Below are 23,353 nucleotides of genomic sequence, written 5' to 3'. Positions count from 1 at the left end.
GGTTTGGACTTGAAACCATATACTAGCATGCATCTGTTGAAAATAGATCTAAAACCACCTATAACATGATGTTTTATAACAATGTAATAACAGCTATAAATGAAAAAAATGTGCTGGGATGTAATTTATATAGATTTAACTTCAGCATTTGATAGGGTCATACACAAAACACTGATCAATAAATTAGAACAGCTAGGTATTAGTGTAATCTTGATAAGATGGATAGCTGCATGGCTTGCAAACAGGACATGGCAAGTATCATACAATTATTGGGGAGGTGGAATTCTAGGTTTCAGTCAGGGTGTCACACAGGGCTGTGTCCTGGGCCCATGCTTCTTTAGATTGTATCTATCTGATCTATCTCATGCATCTGAGGTGCTCTACAGACTGTATGCAGATGACTTGAAAATAGGGAAAACTGATTGAGCATGTTACAGTATACATGTTATGTCTGCAAAAGAACTTGACTGAATCGACCATTTGGGCAGAGGAGAATAATATGCTGATAAATACATAAAAAACTAAGCATATGAGATTTGGAGGACATAGATTGAAAGGTGAATATTTAATACAGCACACAGTGATTGAAACTGTATATTCATTTTAGGACCTGGGTATATAGGTAGCTCCAGCTTTGAGTTTTTCTAATCGTATCAAACAGTTGGTTGATGGTAGGTATGTACATCTATAGACTGTATAAAAAGATTTATAAAGTCTTGGAAATCAGAAATGATGACGTCATTGTTAGTTACATTAGACCCAAACTTAAGTATGGAATAACAGTATTGGAACCTTGTAAGAAAACAAGCGTGAGTAAATTGGAAAGAGCACAGCGGAAATATACAAAGGGCATCCATGTATGTGAACATTTAAGTTGTGAAAGACTGAAAGTATCTAAACTTGTACAGTATCTCATATAGACATTTAAGAGGCAATCTTATTCAGGTATATAGGGCATTTAGAGACAACTACCTCAGGGAATGTTTGGGGTTATCAAAAAGTAGTGGAAAATCATCAGACAATCTATGTAGAAGATTCTATAGGCATAAGAAATGTACTAATTGGTTCTCTGAGATAGTAGCTGATGCATTGACTGACTAGACTACCAAATTACATTGAAGAAAGCACTAGTTTAGATATTTTTAAGAACAAACTGGACACTTATTAAAGGAATAACTGTCTTCATATATTGGCAGGTGAGAAGACATTATTGCCCATGCCTGAAATATTTGTGTGTTTGTATGTGTGCTTTGACCAGTGGGTAGTTTATTTTATATGTATGTTTTTATGTATTCTTGATGCTTCGCCTGTCTGTATGCCTTCTATGGAATTCTGTAGTTTTTTCTACTAGCAGTTTAACTGTTTCTAAATGATCTCCCTATCTGAGCATCAAAATAAGGAAACTTTATTTTTCTTGTCATCTGAATGTTGTAAGGAATGTTTGAAGGTTCTAACTTGGAAAACAGTTTTGTTAGTGACTATCACTTTGGCATAAAGAATGTTTGAACTCAAGTGCTTATCACCTCATAACATTAAGCAGTTTTTCATAAAGACAACATTTGTATTCTGTTAATCATTCATTTGTATCAAAAGCTATGTCAGACATTGCTCTTAATGAGAAAATTCAGTTGTCTACTATCGACTAATGTTTGAAAAACTCAGATGAGGATATTGTATATTATGGAGCCTTTAGACTGCTAGGTCTACATTTCTAAGAAAAAAACTTTCAGAAATCTAAATCAATTGTTTGCCTCTTTTGTTCAGAATTGCTTGGCCTCTCCATTTTCTAAGTCATTGTCATTAACCCTATTTTTCCCATTTTTGCATGAGGTTGGGTTATCACATTGTCATTAGTCAATGTAAACAAATCAACAAAAAACAATGTTTACATAACCAAGTGTCTACTTGTTGCATATTTGTCAGGTGCATTCTTTGTATGCTGAAAAGACGGAAAGGAAAGGAATGCTATAAATATAATACAGTTCTATGAAGAACTCAACATTAGCAGTAGATTGCTCATTTCCTTTCCATGTCTCTCCTCCATTCCCTGTCTGGCTATTTTGCATGTTCTTGTTGTTGCTTTTCTTTTGGTCTTCATGTAATATTGGAAAATGGTTCTATGAAAATATGAAGTGAAAGTGATTTCCTAGACACCGTATAAGACCTGATGATGTGAATTCCACAGCAGTGAAAGTAAACTGCAGTTATATCACCTAAAATCTGAAATTCATTGCTACACCATAAAAGTGCTTCAGTAGTGGGGCTTTGGGGCTTCATGCATTGCACTGTGTATGTATACCAACTCTGAGATCACACTACCTTGCATTAAGGAGAAGAGTATGAGGTATAGCAATGTTGGACTTAGGTTATATTCTACCAGCTTCACTACAACAGCCTTGTCTTTGCAAGGATTGTAGTTTCTATTCTCAAGGATTGTGATTACCATCCTCAGAATTACAAGGATCCTCTATGAAACCCCAACTGACAAGATGCTGAGGAACTACATTACTTAACCCAAAATCCCAAAATAATAATATTAAAAAATCAGCTTTAACTCCAGCTGTAAATATTTATGCCTCACATCCCCTGAATGTTTATATACCAGTTTCACAGTCATACAAACAGAAAGGGAGTTATGTCCTGTAGCGAACAGTTATTGTTATTCAACTCCTTAACTTGGTGTGATTCTGCCAGCTGATGCTTGCAGGATCAAATCTCAACTACCTTTAGATAGACGGAACTACAAGCACCAGATTTTACAGCTATGCCTTTCCTTGTTAGATGGAATCAGGAGTGGATGTTTTTGTAAATAATTACTAGAAGTCTAACTGGTATAACTTCTTTCGAAATTTGGTAAGCTTGTTGTTGATATGTTACCTGCTAATAATATTGTTACTTCCTTGCAAGATTCTGTTTAAGAGATGATTTAGCTTTGCCTGAGAATGGACATGATTCCCAGAAATGGCTGCTATTTAGAATTTGCTTGTTGCAGCTCATCGGTTAGCCTGCTACATTTAATAAGATTCAAAACACTCATAAGTACGTACTAGGCTGGCTGCCCTTGGGGGCTTTTATAAGCCTAACCAGTTTTCATCAAAGGTGAGAATCAAACCTTGTACCTAGTATATATAAGGTAAACACATTAGCCATTATGTCAACCCCAACCTAATTAATGATTTAGTGTTTTTTTATTGCCTAAGAATTCTGCGACTTCAGGCTTTACCACCTCCTTTTTTAAGTACCTGTTACTGCCACCTCAGGTGATGTGACTTAATTCAGGCAAATATCATCAACACTTAAGTATTGTATATCTTTAAGTGAAGTCTTATATTGTCAGTATTTCCCTAAATTGACTTTTACCCATGGACTTTAATGCTGTCTGTGAGGTCACACAACTCAGAGTAAAGGGAAGAGGTGAGTCTTGAGGTTAGAGGTGTAGGGGCAGAGAACCCACATTAATAGCTAGAGGGGGGCACAAGTTCTTTCTTTTTTTTTATTAGTATATTTAGAGATCAGAGGTGTAGGAGCAAAGTATCCACATTTGTAGTGGGAGGGGGCCCAGGTCCCCTGCAAAAATAATGTGTATTTACTTTGTGCGATGCTTTGTATTGCAGAATTTTTGGTTATGTGCTTTTGCAGTTTGCATATTTTTTATATGTGATGTTTTTTTGACCAGACAGTTGCTGTGTCATTATAGATTCATAATTCATGGGTGTCTGGTTAGTGAGCACACTACTTTAAGCACTGTTTTATAGAGGTAGTATGCCCTGAATTAATCGTATTTAGTCAGTGCTTGATGTTGGGTTGCTGGAAGCATGAAGATAGGGATAATATTCTTAAGTATCAAATGTCAACAAGACAGAAAGAAAATCAGCAGTCTACTGAATTGCTAAGTTTTTCATACGACTCTATTCTTTCAGTGCACTTGCTTAGTAGGAAGAACCCTAAAGCAAGTTAATTAAATATATAGGGCGGTATGTAATCAATGTAGTGATGAGTTTGCATTCATTTATATGAACAAAAATCTTTTAACTTTTGTACTTTTCAATACTTTGCTTCTACACAGAATATAATTTTCCAAATTTCTTTAGAGAATTAATAGCTCTCATTTTTCAGAAGAATGCCAAATATTCTCTTTCCAGCCAGTAAAGCATCTGCATTCACTATGAAATACATCGTTTATAGGAAGGTGTCATTTTTTTTTTAAATTCTCATTCACTGGGCGGGTTCTTTCCATTATGGTACAGAACATCTGAATAAGGAATATTAAATATTAAATATTATCAAAATTGTGAAAATTCATTTATTTTCTGTATTTGGTCTTATACCTCTGACAGAGACTATTATAGAAATGGATAGGTGAAAAGGTATAATCCCTTACTTATGTTGGAGATTAGTGGAATAGATAGAGAAATAAAGAAAGCTGTAAGGGAACGTGAGTAAGTATTTAAACAAATATTTGGCCTTGAATATCAAGGATAATAGAATATATATATATATATATATATATATAAAGATAGGCAAGGACAGTAAAAACTGAATACAGGAATTTGCATCAAATGACACAAATGTTGAGGGTGACTATAATAAAATCTTGTTACTCAAGAATAACTTCTTGAGACTAATTGGAAAAGCATGTGCATATTTAAATGAGAAGGACATATGAGTATGTATACTGAATTAAAAATTTCAGAATCTCAGTAGAAAAAAATGTTAAGTCTACTAAGTGAGCTTGACTTTACCAAAGCATCTGGTATAGATGGCATCACAACCAGAGATTTAAAAAATTTGAGACAGTCATTGGCTAAACCATTGAAGCTGCTTTTGAGAAAAGTTATAGCACTTGCAGGATTCCTCCTGAATGGAAGATGGGTATAGTAAAGTCAATCTTTAAAGGAAAGAGAAACAGAATGAAGTAACACATTGCATCCTAATTAGTCTTTTTTCCTGTTTAGGTAAGTCGATAGAAAATATTCTCTTAAACATCCTATTAGATAAATCTTTCAGACAAGGTCCGTATAATATATGTCAACATACTTATGCAAAGGCTTGGTCTTGTAACAACTTGTTGTATAACATTTAACAACAATGTTAATGCAGCTATAGAGAATAATATAGCAATAACCCACGCCTGGGTGTGGGTAATGCTAAATTTACCCAACCAAAAGCCAACCGTGGGTAAATTTAGCATTACCCACACCCAGAAGTGGGTTATTGCTATTATACCATGACATTATTTAAGAAAAGAAACTATTACTTTTCTTAAATAATGGCATAGTATAATGCCTGTTTGCTGCCCTTCCACAGATGTCTGGCATCCGCGGCCATTCTGATGTACTGCGCGCCTGCGCAGTACATCAGAGCTGTGGGCAAAAGCAATGGAGAAAGCAAGATCTCCGTTGCTTTTTTTTAGTGTTTCGCTATGTTAAATGAGTTTAACATAGCGAGACAAGTTTTGAAATAAGCAACGGAGATGTCTGTTGCTTATTTTAAAACTGTCTCGCTATGTTAAACTCATTTAACATAGAGAAACACTAAAAAAAAGCAACGGAGATCTTGCTTTCTCCGTTTTTAAACACTGTCTCTCTATGTTAAATGGGTTTAACATTGCGATACAGCTTTAAAATAAGCAACGGAGATCTCCGCTGCTTATTTTAAGCTGTCTCGCTATGTTAAACCCATTTAACATAGCGAGACAGTGTTTTAAAAGCGAGTTATACTAATGGAAAAAAGTCCGGGCGACCGGACCTTTTTCCATTAGTATAACTCGATTTACAACGGGCACGCTGGCCAATCAGCGTGCACGTTTTGAGGGGGTCATGGTATAATATTCAAGTTGATTCTATTTATATGTTTCTCTTCACCCGTTTATAAGGCCAATCATGACATCCTAATAATAATAATAATAATAATAATAATCTTCTAACTTCAGCTATAATCAGCATTTTGAAGGAAAACATACAATGTACACATTCTTCAGAGGCCCTCATAAACATGTCAACAAGCATTTCTTAGACTAAAAGCATTTTTTCCCTCATGTTGGAAGAAGTAACGTGTTAATCATGACTGCAGAATGTTGATAAGTGTGAACCGTTTATTTATGTATTTATTTATTTATATTCACTTATTGGCACTTGTTTACCGGGAAAGGCTGACTGAGCAGTGCCCTTTTTCAGAGGAGGCCCAGGGAGAAAAGCTCCATTATACAGACATTATGGATATCATTTGCATTATTTTATCATTTACATTTAGTTTCATTCATGAGCAACAATGACATTAGTGAGATATCCTTGACATCCGTTGCATCATTTACAGTTTTGATTAGAAATAACAGTTACATGGGTTGTATGTGAATACATTGTTTTTAAATACGGGGAGCTATATGCAGTGTAATATCATCAGTATGCATAGACTGTAAGGTTGTACTTACAGATATTTGTTACTGTAAAGATGTTTTGAAAATCTAGGATGTAGAAAGGAAGAAGGGAATGAGTTGCAAGGAATATAAGGCAGATGAGATGATACAGGTGGGTAAAGTTGTGATAATTGCACATTCATTTTGTGCAGCAGAGAGTTATGGCACAAATTCATATAGTTATACTAGTGCCAGTTTAACCAGGGGTGGTACAGGTACAGAAACAGTGATCTATCAGGTGTTGCTTTAGTTGGCATTTAAACTCTTTCACACTGCAGACTGTTCTTAAGTGGAGTGGGATTGAATAGCAGCTATTATCAATGCAGCATGAATACAGAGACTATCCTGCATTGTTGTTCAGTTTAGTTATGGCGAGTAATGATTTGTCAGTGGAGCATGGCAGTTTCTTAGTAGTGTAAAGCTGAATGACGGAGTGAAGAAATGGAGATTTTTTCAGGGTTATGAAGTAATTTGAAAGTTGTAATTAATTGTGAGTACAGTTAGAGAATTATTTAGTTCAGGCCAATTTAGTTGTTTTAGAGAGAGTCAGTGATGTGTGATCTGCATTGTTGATTTGCTGGTTGCAAATTTGGTCACTTTATTATAGCATTATTCGTGATGCAGCAGTAGCATTGTCGCCTCACAGCAAGAGGTTCTCCCATTTGAATCTCGGCTAAAGCGCCTTCTGTGTGGAGTCTGCATGTCCTCCCCGCGGTCGAGGAGCATTCGAAAGACATGCGCGAATGGGCATGCCTTCGTTGAAGGTTGGGCATTGGGCTGGCACCTCAACACTGTAAAAATCGACTGCCAATCATTAGCAGACCGGAGTTCTGCTGTGGCGACTCCTAACAGGAAAAAGCCGAAAGAAAAACAACATTCTACTTTGACTGATAGAGAGGAGTTTAGATTGATTAGGATAGGAGAGGCATATAATAGGATGGGGAGTAGAAATGTTTTGTCTAATAGAGTCAGTAAGGTAGCGTTTTACTCTGTAGAGGCAATCTAGATTTTGGTTTTAGCACTGACAGAGCTGCTAGTATGAATGTATATTTAATTCCATGTTTAGAAAATACAACTCTGTTTTTGATAATGCTTTTGATTAATAACTTCAGTGATAATAATTTGGTCATAAAAGTATTTAGTAATTTCAGTTTAGAGCAGTTACATTGAAAAGTCATCCAAAACACATTAACCTTCTGCATACACTTGCTATTCACTGGCAGTTGATCACTTGGCAGTTGAAACTATTTCAAAATGGTGCAGTTAAAAAAACTGCATTCCTTTTGTTGGAGGCATATACATGTTTATACATATTTCCATGTGCATTATCATCCAACTAACACAAACAGTTGTCCTTTGTTAAAACATCTCTGCCAGATCACTGCCTTGAAATGTATTCATTTGAAAATAAATATATACAAATCTCTTGTGAAGTATGACACATTTTTGTTTTAGAGCTACTCTTACATCACCTTCACACTGGATTAATAAGTACAGAATTATCTGAGTGTGGAGCATTGCTGTCAGGTGTCGTCTGCTGAAAATTATATTCATATCCTAACCCTAGACATCGGAAGTGGAAAATGGCACATCAAGGGGATCAGTCTTTCTTGTAGATGCTGTCCTTGTGGAAATTTTTGTTTGATTATTTTTGCTCCACATTTACCATCTCTTTGAGTCTGCTTGGCAGAGGTGAGGTCTGCTTAGTACATTGCAAAGAATATCCGTGCCCCAAGGACCTCTGTGATAATAAATATGGTAGATGGAGTAAGTTCCAGCTTACAGCCAAAACACACACTTGGCAGGGTGGGTAGTAACAGCCTAGTTGTTATAGCATGGCACAAGGCTTCATTCAAAACCTTTTGCCCTCAGGCATGGTTAATGTGATATAGTTCACCTCCTTCTTTGTTTAAGTTGGTCAGCTGTAAATGCATGTTGAGAGAGGGAAACAAGTATAAAAGAACGTGTTACTGGTTTCTGAGCTGGTATATAAAGTTAGCTAGCAGTCCGTGGCCTCATGGGGGTGATGGTGAAAGGAATGGGCCAAAAGCAAAATAAATAACCTTGCACATCAACATATCAATTAATATAGCCCTCCAACTGCTGGTAGCTTAAAGGATAAATAAACACATAGGGTGCTCTACTAATGTACTGTACTAATAAATTGGTCATTTGGATTTTGTAAAGTATATGGTCATGATGCTTAATCTGTTTTTTTCTTGTGCTTTCTTTAGCCAGGAGATTTGAAAGACTGGTTTGTTGGACGAAGCAATGCCCAAGGAACTGACCTAAATCGAAACTTCCCCGACTTGGATAGGATAGTGTATGTCAATGAGCGTGAAGGAGGTCCTAATAATCATCTTTTGAAAAACATGAAGAAAGCTGTGGACCAGAACTCTAAGGTACAGAAACAAATGCTAAAGTTTTGTCTTGTTGTCTGTCAAAAGTGTATGAACATAAGGTAGCAAGTACAGGAAGAGTTGTGTTTGTTTTGGAATGTTTTATTTTTTATATTTAATCTTGGCTTCATACTGAGGACAATTATTTATAGTGAATACTGGATGATCTTTGATATATGCATTCATACATACATACATATATACTTGTATATGAGCACCTTTTGTTAGACCGGCCATGCAGACCTCCATTCTTTGAAAAAGTAAGTGAACTGAAAGTAAGTGAATGTTTCACTTTTTGATACTGATGCTGTTTAGATGGACAAGTCTACCATAGCCCACATGCAGGGCAATTTGCCTCCAATGCCCACTGATTTCGTATAATCAGCTCTGAGATAACTGTTCCTTGGAGAGATGAGCAAACCTCAGATATAAGCATATATTCCCCATATATTCTCTTCCTAACTGAAACCTGGCTCAAACCTCACATCAAAAGTGAGGAAATACTTCCACCTGAATACAACATATTTCACATAGACAGATTTTTCCAAAAAAGGAGGTGGTGTAGCATTGATATTTAAACACCACCTCAATATTCAACTGCTGAACACATCTGCCCCTCACCACAGCAATGAAGAAATCCTCTATGCCAATCTCAAACTAAACCCAAACAAAACAATCAATATCATAGGATGCTATTTCCCACCAGGGCAAAATATTACACCCCTAGAAAATCTCTTGAGCTGGGCTACTCTGTCTCTTCCCCAGGAAGCCATCATTCTTGGTGACTTTAACATCAACTGGCTATCCTGTAATAACAATCTCCCAACCATTCACCTTAATCTCCATGGGTTCACTCAACTCATCCAATCCCCTACCCGAATCAACAAAAACCTAACAATCATACCTTTCTTGACTGGATCCTAGTCAACAAAGCCCCCCACTCTTACCTAGCAGGCTGCTTACCTGACAGTCTTAGTGACCACTCCCCCACTTTCCTAATTCGGCACCACACAAACAGTCTCCAGCCCATTATCCACAGGCAAATACGGAACAAGTCCAACTTCAACCCCAACTCCTTCATCTCCTCCCTGCAAAAAACTAACTGGTTACCACTAAAATACCTCAACCTAGATGAGGCTGTCCACTTCTTCAACAGTACCTTCCTCTCCATCCTAAACACCCTTGCTCCTGTAAAAAATGCCAAAGTCAGATCCAGACGTGCCCCATGGTTACAGAAGACCACCAGAACCCTAATGAAATCCAGAGATAAGGCCTGGGAGCACTGGTGACTAACAAAAAATAACTCAGATAGGCAATCATTCCTTGAACTTCCTTAAAACCAAAAAGCAAATAAAATTAGACAAATCCCTCTACTATAAATCCAACATAAACTCTACCAACCACAACCCTAAGCAATTCTGGTCCACTATTAATACTATCCTCCACCCAGGGAAGGTTGATACCCCCCAGCCGTCCATTCCCCCCTCCTCCAGCAGTATTGCTGAATCCTTCAACAAAACATTCACTGAAACTATAACATCTCTAAACAAACAACACTTCCCTACAACAGCCCCCCAACTCCTAACCCTAACCCCCCACTCCTCTTTTCTTCTTCACCTCAGTACCTACCTCCAACATAAAAAGACTATTGTCAAACTCGCAGCTGACAACCTCCCCTCTAAATACTTGAAAATTGCAGCTGATACACTAGCCTACCCAATTTCAATTCTAATCAACCATTCCATAACAGAAGGCTATGTTCCCTCGATATGGAAAATGTCCCACATTATTCTCCTCCACAAAGGCACCCCCTCCACCGACCTCTCCAATTACCGCCCCATTGCTATCCTCTCCCTTCTCTCCAAGATACTTGAAAAATGTATCAACACCCAGGTCTCCAACTACCTCCTAGCTAATAATCTCCTCTCCAAAACCCAACATGGTTTCAGGCCATATAACAGCACTACTTCCACTCTGTTCTCCTTCACCAATACTATACTTCATCACAAAAACAATGGCGTCTTCTCTAATGCCGTATTTCTAGATCTCTCAAAGGCCTTTGACATGGTATCTCATAAGCTACTACTGTCTACTCTCCCCAACCGCTCCTTCTCACAGTCAGCCTGCAACTGGTTCCACAGCTATCTACATGGACACCAGCAATCAGTAATCTAGGACAATAACCTATCATCTCGCCTCCCAGTTACTCTCGGAGTTCCCTAAGGGTCTATCCTTGGCCCTCTGCTATTCTCAATTTTCACTAACAACCTACATACTGCCACCACACAAGCATCTCTTATAGAGTACGCAGATGACTCTACTCTCATCTGCTCTGCCCCCACTCTGCCAGAACTACAACAAATCACACAGGAATCAATTCTCTTCTGTAGAAAGCTGGCTATCCAATGCTCAACTCCTACTCAACCCAAGTAAGACAAAACTTCTCCTGTTCCAACCTTCCAAAGCCACCCAAAATACCCCCCACTTCAACATTCTTGCCAAAGACAATACCATCATCTCTCCATCAGAACACACAAAATTACTTGGTGTGGAAATAGACAACAAACTTAGATTTGACACCCACATATCTCTCACAATAAAACAAGTTCACAAGAAACTTGGTGCATTATATCAAAGCCCCCAATTCCTAACCAAGGCAGCTAGAATCTCCATAGCCAATTCCCAGCTAATCTCCACCCTACTCTATGCATCCCCCATACTTACCAACCTTAGACAGACAGACCTGCAAAAGCTGGATGCTTGCTACAACAAAATTGCTAAATTTGCCACTGGAACCTCCTACCGGAGCCATCATTGTATCTCCCTTAAAGAACTAAACTAGCTAGAACTCCCACAGCTCCTTCACTTTAATCAACTCACCCTCTCTCATAAACTTATTAACCACCCCCATAACATCCCTTCCCTTCAAACCTTTCTCCAACCCTATCACTCCACTAGGCCCCTATGATCAAGCAACAAAAATCAACTCACTGTTATCAAACCCAGAAACACAGCAGGAGAAGCCATATTTCCATGTACCATATCTAAACTTTGGAACAATCTACCACCCTCTATAACTACTCTACCTTCCAGCAGCCTTTTCAAGACTGCGCTCAAATTCCACTTAAATTTTCACTGGCTTTGTCCTTGTTCTAATCCAGACTAACACCCCCACCCTTACCCCCCTCCCCACCTAGACTCTTAACCCAACTATACTACCGCCACTATTAACCACAGTGAGAAATAGCTAGTTGTCTTTACATACTTTAAAATCTTGTCTGACAACTTTGTTACTGATATTATAAACAACAAGAAACTATCTTAACTTGCAACATTTACTGTATATACTGTTGTTAATCAATATCTTGTTATTGTATTAAAGCCAACAACCTGTAATGTTGTTTACTATTGCTGCAACTTTGTATCTCTGTTTATCATGTACATGATGTGGAGCTTTTCTCCCCAGTCATCCACTGAAAAAGGACCTGGGTCCAGTCGGAATTTGCCGGTAAACAAATGTAAATAATAACATAATAATAATAATAATAATAATAATAATAATAATAATAATATTATAGAGATCTCATTCCATCAGAGTTTTTCAGTGAAATGCGTTTAGTGGAGCACTTGGCAAATGCTGAATGTCTGGCTCCCAGGCTATAGTGAGTTCTTAAGACTTCCATCCTTACCAAATCACAGCTTACTAACACCACAGTAATTAATAGTTTGGTTTAAATACCATTAAGTAAGTCTATAAGACCTGTCCTTAGTTGTTCATGCCCCTTTCTTTTTGTTTCAAAATTAATACTTCCTTGCTTTACTCAAAACTCCTGGCTGAAAACTGAATGATAGAAGGAGAAAAGAGAGACAAGACAAATGAACAAAATGGATCTGTAAGTTATACCTTACTCTTTTATCTGTTTATGATGTTTATTAAGCATTTTCTTTCTCACTGTGGCTGCTCTGCAAATGAGGAAGAGACTACTCAGTACAGACAGTGAAGTCTCCAAATGGGTTTGCTAGTTTTGCTTCTCACTTGAGTGTTAAGATTGAGTGAAGTGGCATGCAGTTGTCCTGGGCTTCCTGGTATCATCTGGAGCCAAGATGCATAATAATGCTACTCCTGCCTCTGTGCATTGTGTACAGTTAGCACAGTCATTCAACACCTGTATGATCATCATACTGATGACTGCAACAGTAGCCTTAGTGGTATGGGTTATATCCTGCCAATGATATAACAGCTGGCCAGCCTCCAAAACTTCATTGCACCTTCCACATGTCTGAACTGTCAAGCAGCTTGAGCTAAGCTGGCTAAATCACAACTCTGGGTACAAAACGCTTCAGAGCTTTACTACCTCTGAAGAGTATGCCCTTCTGAGACTTTCCAAGATTGATAGTCAGTTTGTTCATAGGTTCATAGGTAGGTACTAGGCTATTGGCCCTGGGGCTTATACAAGCCCAGCCAAAAAGGTACCCTGGCTTTTGCCACCCAAGAAAGTTATTTTCCTGTGCCACTGTCGAGCAGAGCCACAGAGGTGATCCCCAGGGTGAATTTCTTATTTCCCATCCAGTCATCAAGATTTTTCTTGAAGAGTGCTAATGAGGAGCTTTGTTTGATATATATAGGTGTTTATTCCAGAGTATGGGAAGTCTCTGGGACAGGAATCTATCCCTCCGGCATGTTCTGTTTATTGTGGTGACACAGGTCCCTAGAGCGTGTAGCTTGGACGGATTGGGATTTCTTTAAGTGGAGCATGTCCAACAGCTCTGGGTTTGACATAGCTTTGTATGTTAGGCAGAGATCACCTCTGAGTAGGCGATATGCGATGGAGTAAAGCTGGAGTTTTTTGAGACGGTCTGCGTAGGGCATCTGTTTGAGGCCGGTAATCCTCTTTGTGATGTATTTCTGCGGTCTTTCCAGTTGTTGTAGATGTCTTGTGAGGTACATACCAAAAGGGGCATTGTAATCTATAATGGGTCTAATGAGTGATGAGTAGAGGGGAACAATGACCTCTTTTTTTCTGGATGAGAAACCTTTTGTGATGAGGTGTGCCACGTAGAAGGATTTCTTGACTACTGTGGCGATATGATAACCAAAGGAGAGACTACTGTCCACCTGTGTCCCAAGGTCTCTTATCACACTTTCAGTGTTAAGTATACTACCGCCTATGTTGTAGTTCATGGGTACAGAGTTTTTACCAAAGGGGATGACAATGCACTTTTTGGCATTGAGCTTCAGGCCATGGCTTTGACACCAGGCATCTGTCTCAGTGAGGCCCTTTTGTAGGATGTCCACGTCATTAGGAGTTTCGATTAGGGCTCCTAGTTTGCAGTCATCTGCGAACTTCGTTAGCCAAAGACCTTCTGTGTTAGCCTGTACTTCAGAGAAGTAGATACCAAACAGGAGAGGACCCAGGACTGAGCCCTGTGGTACTCCACTTGTCACTGGTCTGAAGTCGGATTTGGAGTCTGCTACTTTCACAGTGTGGGTTCTGTCAGTGAGCCAGTTGGCAACCCATCTTGTGACATAGGGATTTATACCTAAATTAGTGAGTTTATCTATAATTCCAGAGTGGGGGATGGTGTTGAAAGCCTTGGCAAGATCTAGATAGGCTGTGTGAACCACCTTACCCTTGTCTACGGCTTTGGTGACTGCTTCAAAGAAGTCTATCAGGTTTAGGAGACATGATCTGCCTTTTACAAACCCGAACTGGGTGGGATCCAGAGTTCGGAGATTACAAATGTCTTTGTTTATAAGTTCCATGATGATACATTCCATGGCCTTGCAGACCAGGCTCGTCAGGCTAATGGGGTGGTAGTTCCTGGGGTCCGTGGTGGCTCCCCCCTTGTGGAGTGGGATAACCGTTGCTGTGTGCCATTCAGCAGGCACAAAGCCTGAGGTGAAGCTATGATTGAACATGGTACTTAGGTGGGGTGCCAGTTCGTTCTGTAGTTCATGTAGAACACAGCCTGGGATGTTGTCTGGTCCCATGGATGTTGTGTTCTTGGCTTTGGAGAGTATAGTTTTTACCTGTGCAGCTGTGATTACAGGAACTTTGCATTTTACCTGTATAGAGATGGGCTCTTTAGGGGGTGAGAGTGGGGTAAAGTTAGCACTGAACCTATCTGCCAGGATGTTGGCAATATCAGTTGGTTCTGTATATTTAGTGCCATTGTGCTGTAACTCAGAGCAGATCTGAGTGTTGCCATTGAGATTCTTGACATAGCTATAGAATGCTTTGTGGTTGTCTTTAGAATCAGTGGCGATTTTGTTTTCGTAACTAGCTCTGGAGGATTTTATCAGGGATCGCAGCTTCTTACTGAGGCTGACCAGGGAGCTCCTCCACTCATGGGATTTTACTCTCTTTTGCAAGAGTTTCTTCCTTCTGTTGTACAGTTTGTTTATGGCAGGGGACCACCAGATTGGCTTCCTTTTTTTGGAGGATAGCGTCTTGGTTCTGTTTGGGATAGCACGATCCATGCACTCATGTAAGTGCTTATGAAGTGTTTTGTGTTTTCCTTTGTTACACAGGTAAGTTCCCTTTGGGCAAAAAAAACCCTTCCATTTTCTTAATTTTGTTGATGTATTATTTTCCTCCTCAGGAAAGTTATTTTAAAGCTTGGAATGTTGTGTCTTACTGACTGTCTTGAGAGTGTAACATACATTTAAATGGCGCTGTCATTTTTTCTGTCAGTTTAAAAGTTCTTTGAAAACATTTTTTTTTTTCTGTGGAGAAATTGTTTATTTTTCTTTTGTGAGGCTGTCATAGTATTTTAAAGTGCTTTTTACTGTGTTTTTCTTGTCAAAACAGTAACATTTGTGGACTGGTAGTGTTTACCAGCAATTGCTGCTTGTTTTCCCTTGTGGCTTGACCATGGAACAGACTACTGGCCCCACGATCAGTCCTTCTTACAACAACAAAAAGTTAAGCAAACAATCTTTGCCTCCATAGCAGGTGGGCGAATTTGCCATGGCCATTTGTTGTACCTCACTCCATTTATCTTTTACCATAGATCAATCTGGTGTAGCACCTGCAGCCGCTGTGGACCAGGGATTAGCCATGTACCCTGCATCTGTTGGGTTCCCCTCTGTGGGTAAGGGAGAGCTACTGTTGTTGGAAGGTTTCCCTGTTGTGTTGGAAATTTGTGCCTATCCCTGAGGAATCAGCTGCTGCGATTAGTAACATGGTTGGCCCCATTTTTCCTTTCAAAAGAAACAGAAAACTAAGCATGTATCTTTTCTTCCTCAAATTTCTTTGAATCGGAGTAGTTTACTGGGTGTGGCTTAGGCTTTAATTCAGGCTATTAACGCTTGTTGTAAAGTAGTTTCTGGTAAAAGAAAGAGGGATTCCTCTTTTCCTGAAGGGATTCAAGATTCTGAATCTGAGCAGGAAAATGCACTAATGGATACAGTTATTTTTCCTCTGATTTTTCCTCAGATTTCTGATTTAGATTCAGAGACGAGCTCAGTGAATGATCCTCCTTGTGGGGGTTTCTGTTTCTTTGAGACTGTTGTTAGAATGTGCCATGGTTTTCAGTGGGAGAACAGTGAGGTTTCTTAGTCCCTCAGAAAATACTATGAGTTGTTATAGAAGGATTTTCAAAACCCACACCAGTTCCTCCTGTTCTGTCTGCTTTAGAGGATGTGTGTGTGTTACTGCCTGCAGTTTTCCTGATATTCAGCTGACAGCCTCTAAAAAATGCAGAAAGGATGTTTAAAGTTCTTCAATCTTTTACATTTTTATACACTTTTCCCCTAACCTGACCCAGCAGCTGTAGCTTTAATTGTTCCTTTGCTGCTGAGCACTTAGTTAATTCCAGTCCTACTCTTTCTGACAAGGATGGGAAAATTATTGATAGGTATGGGAAAAAAGTGTATATTTCTATAACTTTAATTTTATGAATTTTGATTTGTGAGGCTCATATGTTAAAGCTTGTACTGACAAATTGTGAAAGTATGAGGAATGTTTTATCTGCAGTTTCTTACTGTGAGGAAAAAGCTTCTTTAAATAATTTAGTTTCTTCTATTGCACGGGTCACTACTCATTGTTTGCAGTGTGTGTGTGTGTGTGTGTGTGTGTGTGTGTGTGCATTTATGTGTGTGTATGACTCTTACTTCTTCCACTGGTATTGTTTTAAGGAGGGTTGCATGACTACATTCTCAGAGCCTCCCTGGGGATGTTAAAAATGAAATGGATAGAGATTTAGCGTTTGGCCCTTCTGCTGCAGAGGTGATAAGAAAATGTGATGAAAGTGGAAAGCTGATGCAGGGAATCTCTTTAACAGTTTCCAACCCTCCTTTTCCAAATTGTCCAAGTGTTTTTCTATCTCCTTATCCAATTTTGGCAAAAAAAAAAAAAAAGAGAGAGAATAACTAGTCTCAATAAAATTCAGGTATGCAGCCATGTAAGAAGAAATTGCAAAGGGGTTCCAAAAAGAAGCCTCAAACCTTAAAAAATGGGGACTGTCGAAGAAGTCTGAATGACTGAGACCTTGTGACTCCCTCCCATCCTGGCCCCATTTTTCTTTTAGAAAGTCTGAATCTACATTTTTCTGTTTGGATACAGATTGTTTCAGACAAATGAGTTCTGAAAATCAGTCATCAAAGTTACAGATGGCAGTGGGAGGAAATTCCTCTTTTCCAGGGGCTCATTCCTCATCCTCTAAATCAGATACTTTTGTTTTTACCTGTTCTTCATCACTTGCTGTCCCACTGAGTGATAGAACCAGTTCCTCCTTTCCAGGTGGAGAAGTGTTTTTATTCAGGGATGTTCCTAGTGCCAAAGAAAGAAAATGCTTGGATACAGTTATGGATCTTTCTTTCCTAAATCTGTTTGTGATAGTGCCCAAATTCTAAATGATTTCACATCACAACCAGTTACCTCTTCTTCCTGTTTCAAGTTTGTTGGTATCAGTACAATTAAAAGATACTTATCATCACATCCTTGTTCATCCACACTTCAGATATTTCTTAAGATTTTGTGTCTGGATCACATTGTCAGTTGTGTACCTTACCCTTTGGACTATTCACTGCACCAAGAGTGTTCACAAAGTGTCTCGCTCCAGTTATAGCTCGTGCAGGCTACAGGGTATCCTTATTTTTCCATATTTAGATGACTTGCTTATCTTTGCAGAGTCTTTTTCAAAGTGTCAGGAATCTATCTCTTGGGTGAGAGATCTGTTACACAAGCTGAGATTCCAAGAGAGCATTCAAAAGTTTTTCTTGAATCTCTCATACAGGATTATGTTCCTAAGATGTCAACTGTACACCTCATTTGAAAGAGCTTTTCTTCTAAAGGAAAACAGATCTTTATTTAGATCTTTTTCCAGGTTTTCCACTCAGACTTCAGTCACTGCGAGGGAATACACCAGGATTTTGGGTTTCATGGTATCTATGATTCTCATGATATCCCTGGCAAGACTCCTCATGAGAAAGATACAGTAATATCTGAAATCACTTTGGTCCCAGCATCAACACCCTTCTTTATATTTTTCAAATCCCAGTGCTTGAATTTGTCAGAAGAGAAATCTTTTAGTGGAGACAACAGAAGAACAGATATCCTTAAATGCAAGTCTCTCCCTCCCCTTCCCTGCTCCAAAGCAGCGAGTCACCTTAGATGCTTTGGACTTTGCTTGGGGAGCAGTTTCAGGAGGGATAAAAGTGCACAGGGTGTGGGACACCAAGGACAGATGTACGTGCATACATTTCAAGGAGATGCTTGCCCTGATCACGGCTCTCAACTCTCTGAACCATTTTTGGTCCTTGGGACCTCTTCAAGTGGTTACAGACAATACCACTTTCATGTGGTAGATCAGCAAGTGCAGGGGGGGGGGGTCAGCTCATACCCCCCTTTGCAGACTAGCTGTGTTAACTTGGTATAAAGCTTCACAGCACAATTTTACTCTACAGGCCTCCTACATTCCATCAGAGTTAAATTGTGTGGCAGACAAGCTAAACAGGACCGGAGTAGACCCTTGCAAATGGAAACTAGACCAGAGGTCTTCCAAGAGTTGATCTATCTGTGTGGAGTTCTGTATGTAGACTTGTTTGCCTCCTTTCTGAATAATCAACTGGCAAGATTTTATTGCAGGACTCCATGCAAGATAGCCTGGGAAAACATATGCCTTTTATTTTCTTTGGACAGGAATGTTCCTGTATGTTTTTCCACCTTTTTCACTAATATCCAGAGTACTTCTGAAGATTCAGAAGGAATCCCACAAGATAATTCTGCTGACTCCCTTCTGGCCCAGGCAACAGTGGTTTTCCCTTCTTTTGGAAATAGCCAAAGGCAATTACCGCAAGCTTCCTCACATAAAAACAAAACAGGTGTGTTTATTACACCTCAGCATCAGTCTTCTTCAGTTGACTACCTGGATGAAAGGTTCTTAATTCCTTTTAGGCAATAGTTTACTGAAGATGTGCAGTAGGTAGTAATGGAGACAGGAAAGCCTGCTACTAGAAAATCATATGTTAGCACATGGAAACAGTTTTCTAGTTGGTGCCAGCAACATAACCAGCAGCCATTCAGTGCTAGTTGTTCTCTGCTTGTACAATATTTGGGCATGTTACTGTCTTATAGCCTTTCTTATTCCTCTGTCATGGTTCATTTATCAGCCATTTCAGCTTGTTTGTCTATGGATGCACCTCTTTCAATGCAGTCTCATATCAAAATGTTCTTGAAAGGGGTTTTGCAATAGAGGTCTCAAAGAAAACCGGTGTCTCCTCCTTCGGATCTTAATTCTGTATTACAGAAGCTAACACTTGCTCCATTTAAACCAGTTAGTCTGGATGACTTGAGGTTTTTAACATGGAAAACAGTTTTACTGATTGCTATGACCTCGGCAAGAAAGGTATCAGAGTTGCAAGCTGTTCTAGTGAGTCAACCCTATCTCATTTTCCACAGGGATAGGATTTATTTGAGAACTAATCCTTTTTTATGCCTAAAATGGTACCCAAGTTTACTTTAAGCCAAACTATCCATTCCCCTATTTTCTTTCCTGGACCTAAAACTGAAGGAGAAGGGATATGCCATACCTTGGATGTCCAGTAATAACTGAGGTACTATCTTGACAGAACTAAGTCTTTCCAATCTGCAGATCAAGTGTTCATTTCTTCTGAAGGTAAGAAGAAGGGATAACCTGTGTCTAAACAGACTATTTCCAAATAGTTGTGTATTACCTTTTGTTATACTTACAATAACAGATCTATTCCAGGCAGAGTCAAGGCCCAATCTACCAGGACCTTGGCTTCATTTGTGGCTTTTTTGGAAAGGGTTGCATTCTGGTAGTATTGTAGAAATTGCTACGTGGTCCTCTGTACATATTTTTACAAAGCATTATAAACTTGATTACTTCTTTGGTTCCAGATCAAGCTTTGCTAGGACCATTTTTCAGGAGCTCCTGGATTCTTCTCCTTCCACTTCCCAAATGTAGTTAGCTATGGTAATCTACTCATATAGCTAAGGTTACTGCAGCAATGGTCAGTGTTATGAACATAGTACAGTTGTGTAATTTGAACTTATCATAACAGCAGATGCTCGAATGGGCATTGCTGTGGTACCCACTCCCTCCCTCCACCACCCCCTTATTTTTTGGAGTGTTTTAATGCTAGGCTGTGGGCATTGACTTTTTCTGGTTCCTAGCATTGTCCTTTCAGGGCTCAGCCTCCCTCTCTGTGCTGGCAGGAAAGCTCTGAAGGATTTTGCACACAAACTTATCTTTTAGTCAGCTCAGCTCAAGCTGCTTGATGTTTTGTGTGTGGATATAACCCATCCAGCTAAGGCTACTGCAGTAGTGATCATTTGACTATCTACTGTTATGGCAAGTTCAACTTATGCAACTGTACTTTATCACTAAAGAGCACAAGTGCAGTGGGTTGAGTCTCAGCCTCTCCCTAGGAATGACAAGCAGTGCAGTAGTCAAGTCCTTCTCTCCTCCAGGAAGTCCTTTGGTTACAGGTGCCTGTTTGAGAGTGCAGGACAAAAGCATTTTAAACAGAAACCAAAACACTGTGCCAGTGTGCTGGCATGGAAGTAATTGTAATATATAAACTTATTGTGAAGTATATTCAGGAAAGGCTTATGAGGAAGAGACTGAGGCATGAGGTGCATTCATATTAACAGCTTAACTGAAAGAATGGAATACTGTTAGTTACATGATATGAAGCCACTTAACACCCATGACATGAATCCACTTAACACCCATGATATGAATCCACCTAACACCCTTTCTTAAAGAGGTATGACACAACATCTTGTGTTCCCATTGTTTAAAAAATAATGATACTATACTGTATTTACACTTTGTTAACTGCGTTAATACCGCTACACCAGTGACCTCTTTTCAGGGAAGACCTGAGGTGATAGTCATAGTAAGTAGTAGAAAATTGGCCTGGGCACCTGGGAACTTCCCCTCTTCTTTTTGATAATTGGTGTGGGATCTTTTACATCCACTTCAGCTACCACTAACTCAAGCATATGTGGCCTCAGCTTAGCATCTAATCCGAAAAAAGGAAATAAGTAGAATGAGGTAGATTGAGTTACTATAGAGACTTACTTCAAAAATCTACAGTATAACTATTCTAGCATACCTTGAGCATGATACATGGATATGACATTAAAGAAGATATTTCAGACCTGGTAGATGGTATTATTTAATAATTTGGTTGAAGCATTTTCAGTCCTTTGATAGGAGGGAAGAAAGTGATAAATTTCTGTAATGTTTTGTTTAACAGTATTTTAAAAGGAGGAAAAGCACCAACATCCTGGAAGAAAGCTTGTGGTGACTGTAATGTGTAAAGATGGTAAAGACCCATCAGAGTCATCTTCATATAGGCCTTTTTTTATTCTAAACCATGACTATAAAGTGTTTATGTCTGTAATGGATAACAGTGGCACAAATGCTGCCAAAATTGAAAGACGTGGATCAGTGTGGTTTTGTGGAGGGAAGGCAAACATTTGCCAACATTAAAACAACAATGATGATCCAGAGGGAAGCAGAATGTAAGAAAATATCACTATTGTTGCTGGGTTTTGATGCAGAGAAAGCATTTGATAGAGTAAGCTGGGATTTTTATGAGCAGAGCATTGGAAGCATTTACATTCCCTGACTTAATAATAAGGTTAATTACAAGAATATATGAAGGGTCAGAGGCGAAAATTAGTGTGTGTGTGTGTGTGTGTGTGGGGGGGGGGTCCTCTCTTATAAGTTCTGTTTGGACAAAGGAACCAGGCAGGGGTGTCCTCTTTCCCCTTTGTTATTTGTGTTATATTTAGAACTGCTGGCAAAGAAAATAAGGGGCTCAGAAATTCAAGGACATAATTGGTATGGTAATAAAGAAAAGGTGGCTTTATTTGCAGATGATATTATTTTGTACCTGATAAAACCAGAAAAGGACATCTCAGTGTTGTGGAACATTCTGAGACAGTTTAAAGTCTTTTTGGAGTTCAGAATTAATGGAGATAAAACTAAGGAAATACCTGTAATTGTATGTACCCACATACAAATTTGTTCAGCAATGCCCATATTTATGAGGACATGATAAAATTAAGTACTTAGGTTTATGGACCAAAAAGGATTCTGTTATGGCAGCTAAGGATATGTGGGATGAGACTAAACAGAACATAATACAAAAACTGACAAACTGGAAGCTCTGTTTATGGATATGGACAGCAAGATACAAACAGTGAAAATGTTTTTAGTTCCTGTAGTTGGGTCTGTATTACAACGTCAAACTTGTATAAGTTTGAATGTTGTAATATCGAACCCAAAAGTCTGAAATCCAAAAACAGCGAAGCCATGGCACATCGATTTTTTTTCCTAGGGAAAAAAATCAATGGGCCATTTTTGGGGATTTGCTATTTCCTCCACTGTGGCGCGATCTCGGAGTTGGTATATTAAAGTAGGGGGGGTGTGGGGGGCACAGCTTTCCACGTTGGGAGGTGTGGGGGCGAAGCCCTCCACTTTAGTTTAAGTTTAAGGTTTAATTTTGTTTTTGTCACAGAACAGCGATTTTTCTCCCTGGGAAAAAAATTGCTGTTCTGTGTTCTCGTTATTATTGGATTTCGGACTTTTGGGTTCGATATTACAACGTTCAAACTTATGTTAGTTCGACATTGTAATATAGACCCCCTTTAGTTTTATACACAGGTCAAGCATATTTTTATCAATTAGAGGAGAAGTTGTGGATAGCACATAATAAAGAGTTGAAGGATTTTATAATAGGGGAAAAGGGCAAGATTCAAGAAGGGTAAGTTGATCCTTCCAGCAGAACAAGGTGGTTTAGGATTACCTGATCTGAAGGGGTTTTTCACAGCTACAAAGTTAAGGCTCCTGTACATAGCACAAGTAAAAAGCTATAATTCAAAGTGGAAAGGGATAATGATGAACCAGTGTGGAAGCTCAAAAAAATAAGGCAGGACTAGGATTCCGGGTGCAGATCCTTTAAGGAGAATAACAATAGCTATACAGAATATTATATTCTTAAAGTAGCATATAGTATTGTAAGAATTAAGCCAACACAGGAATGGAAAAAGGAGAT

General features: G+C 39.0%; 1 protein-coding gene across 1 annotated transcript in view; it reads left to right on the top strand.

The window, feature by feature from the left end:
- Nucleotides 1–23,353, top strand: part of CPE (carboxypeptidase E) — a 971,990-nt gene that overhangs the window by 515,636 nt on the left and 433,001 nt on the right. Inside the window, exon 3 of the mRNA XM_044062209.1 lies at nt 8,650–8,817. Within this exon, the coding sequence (XP_043918144.1) occupies nt 8,650–8,817 (168 nt within the window). The remainder of the gene's footprint in view (nt 1–8,649; nt 8,818–23,353) is intronic.

This window comes from Protopterus annectens, chromosome 2.part1 (genome assembly GCF_019279795.1).
Source record: "Protopterus annectens isolate FY-2018-M chromosome 2.part1, PAN1.0, whole genome shotgun sequence".
Taxonomy (NCBI): Eukaryota; Metazoa; Chordata; order Ceratodontiformes; family Protopteridae; genus Protopterus; species Protopterus annectens.
The sequence above is the reverse complement of the archived record's forward strand: the minus strand, read 5'-3'. Positions and strand labels throughout refer to the sequence as shown.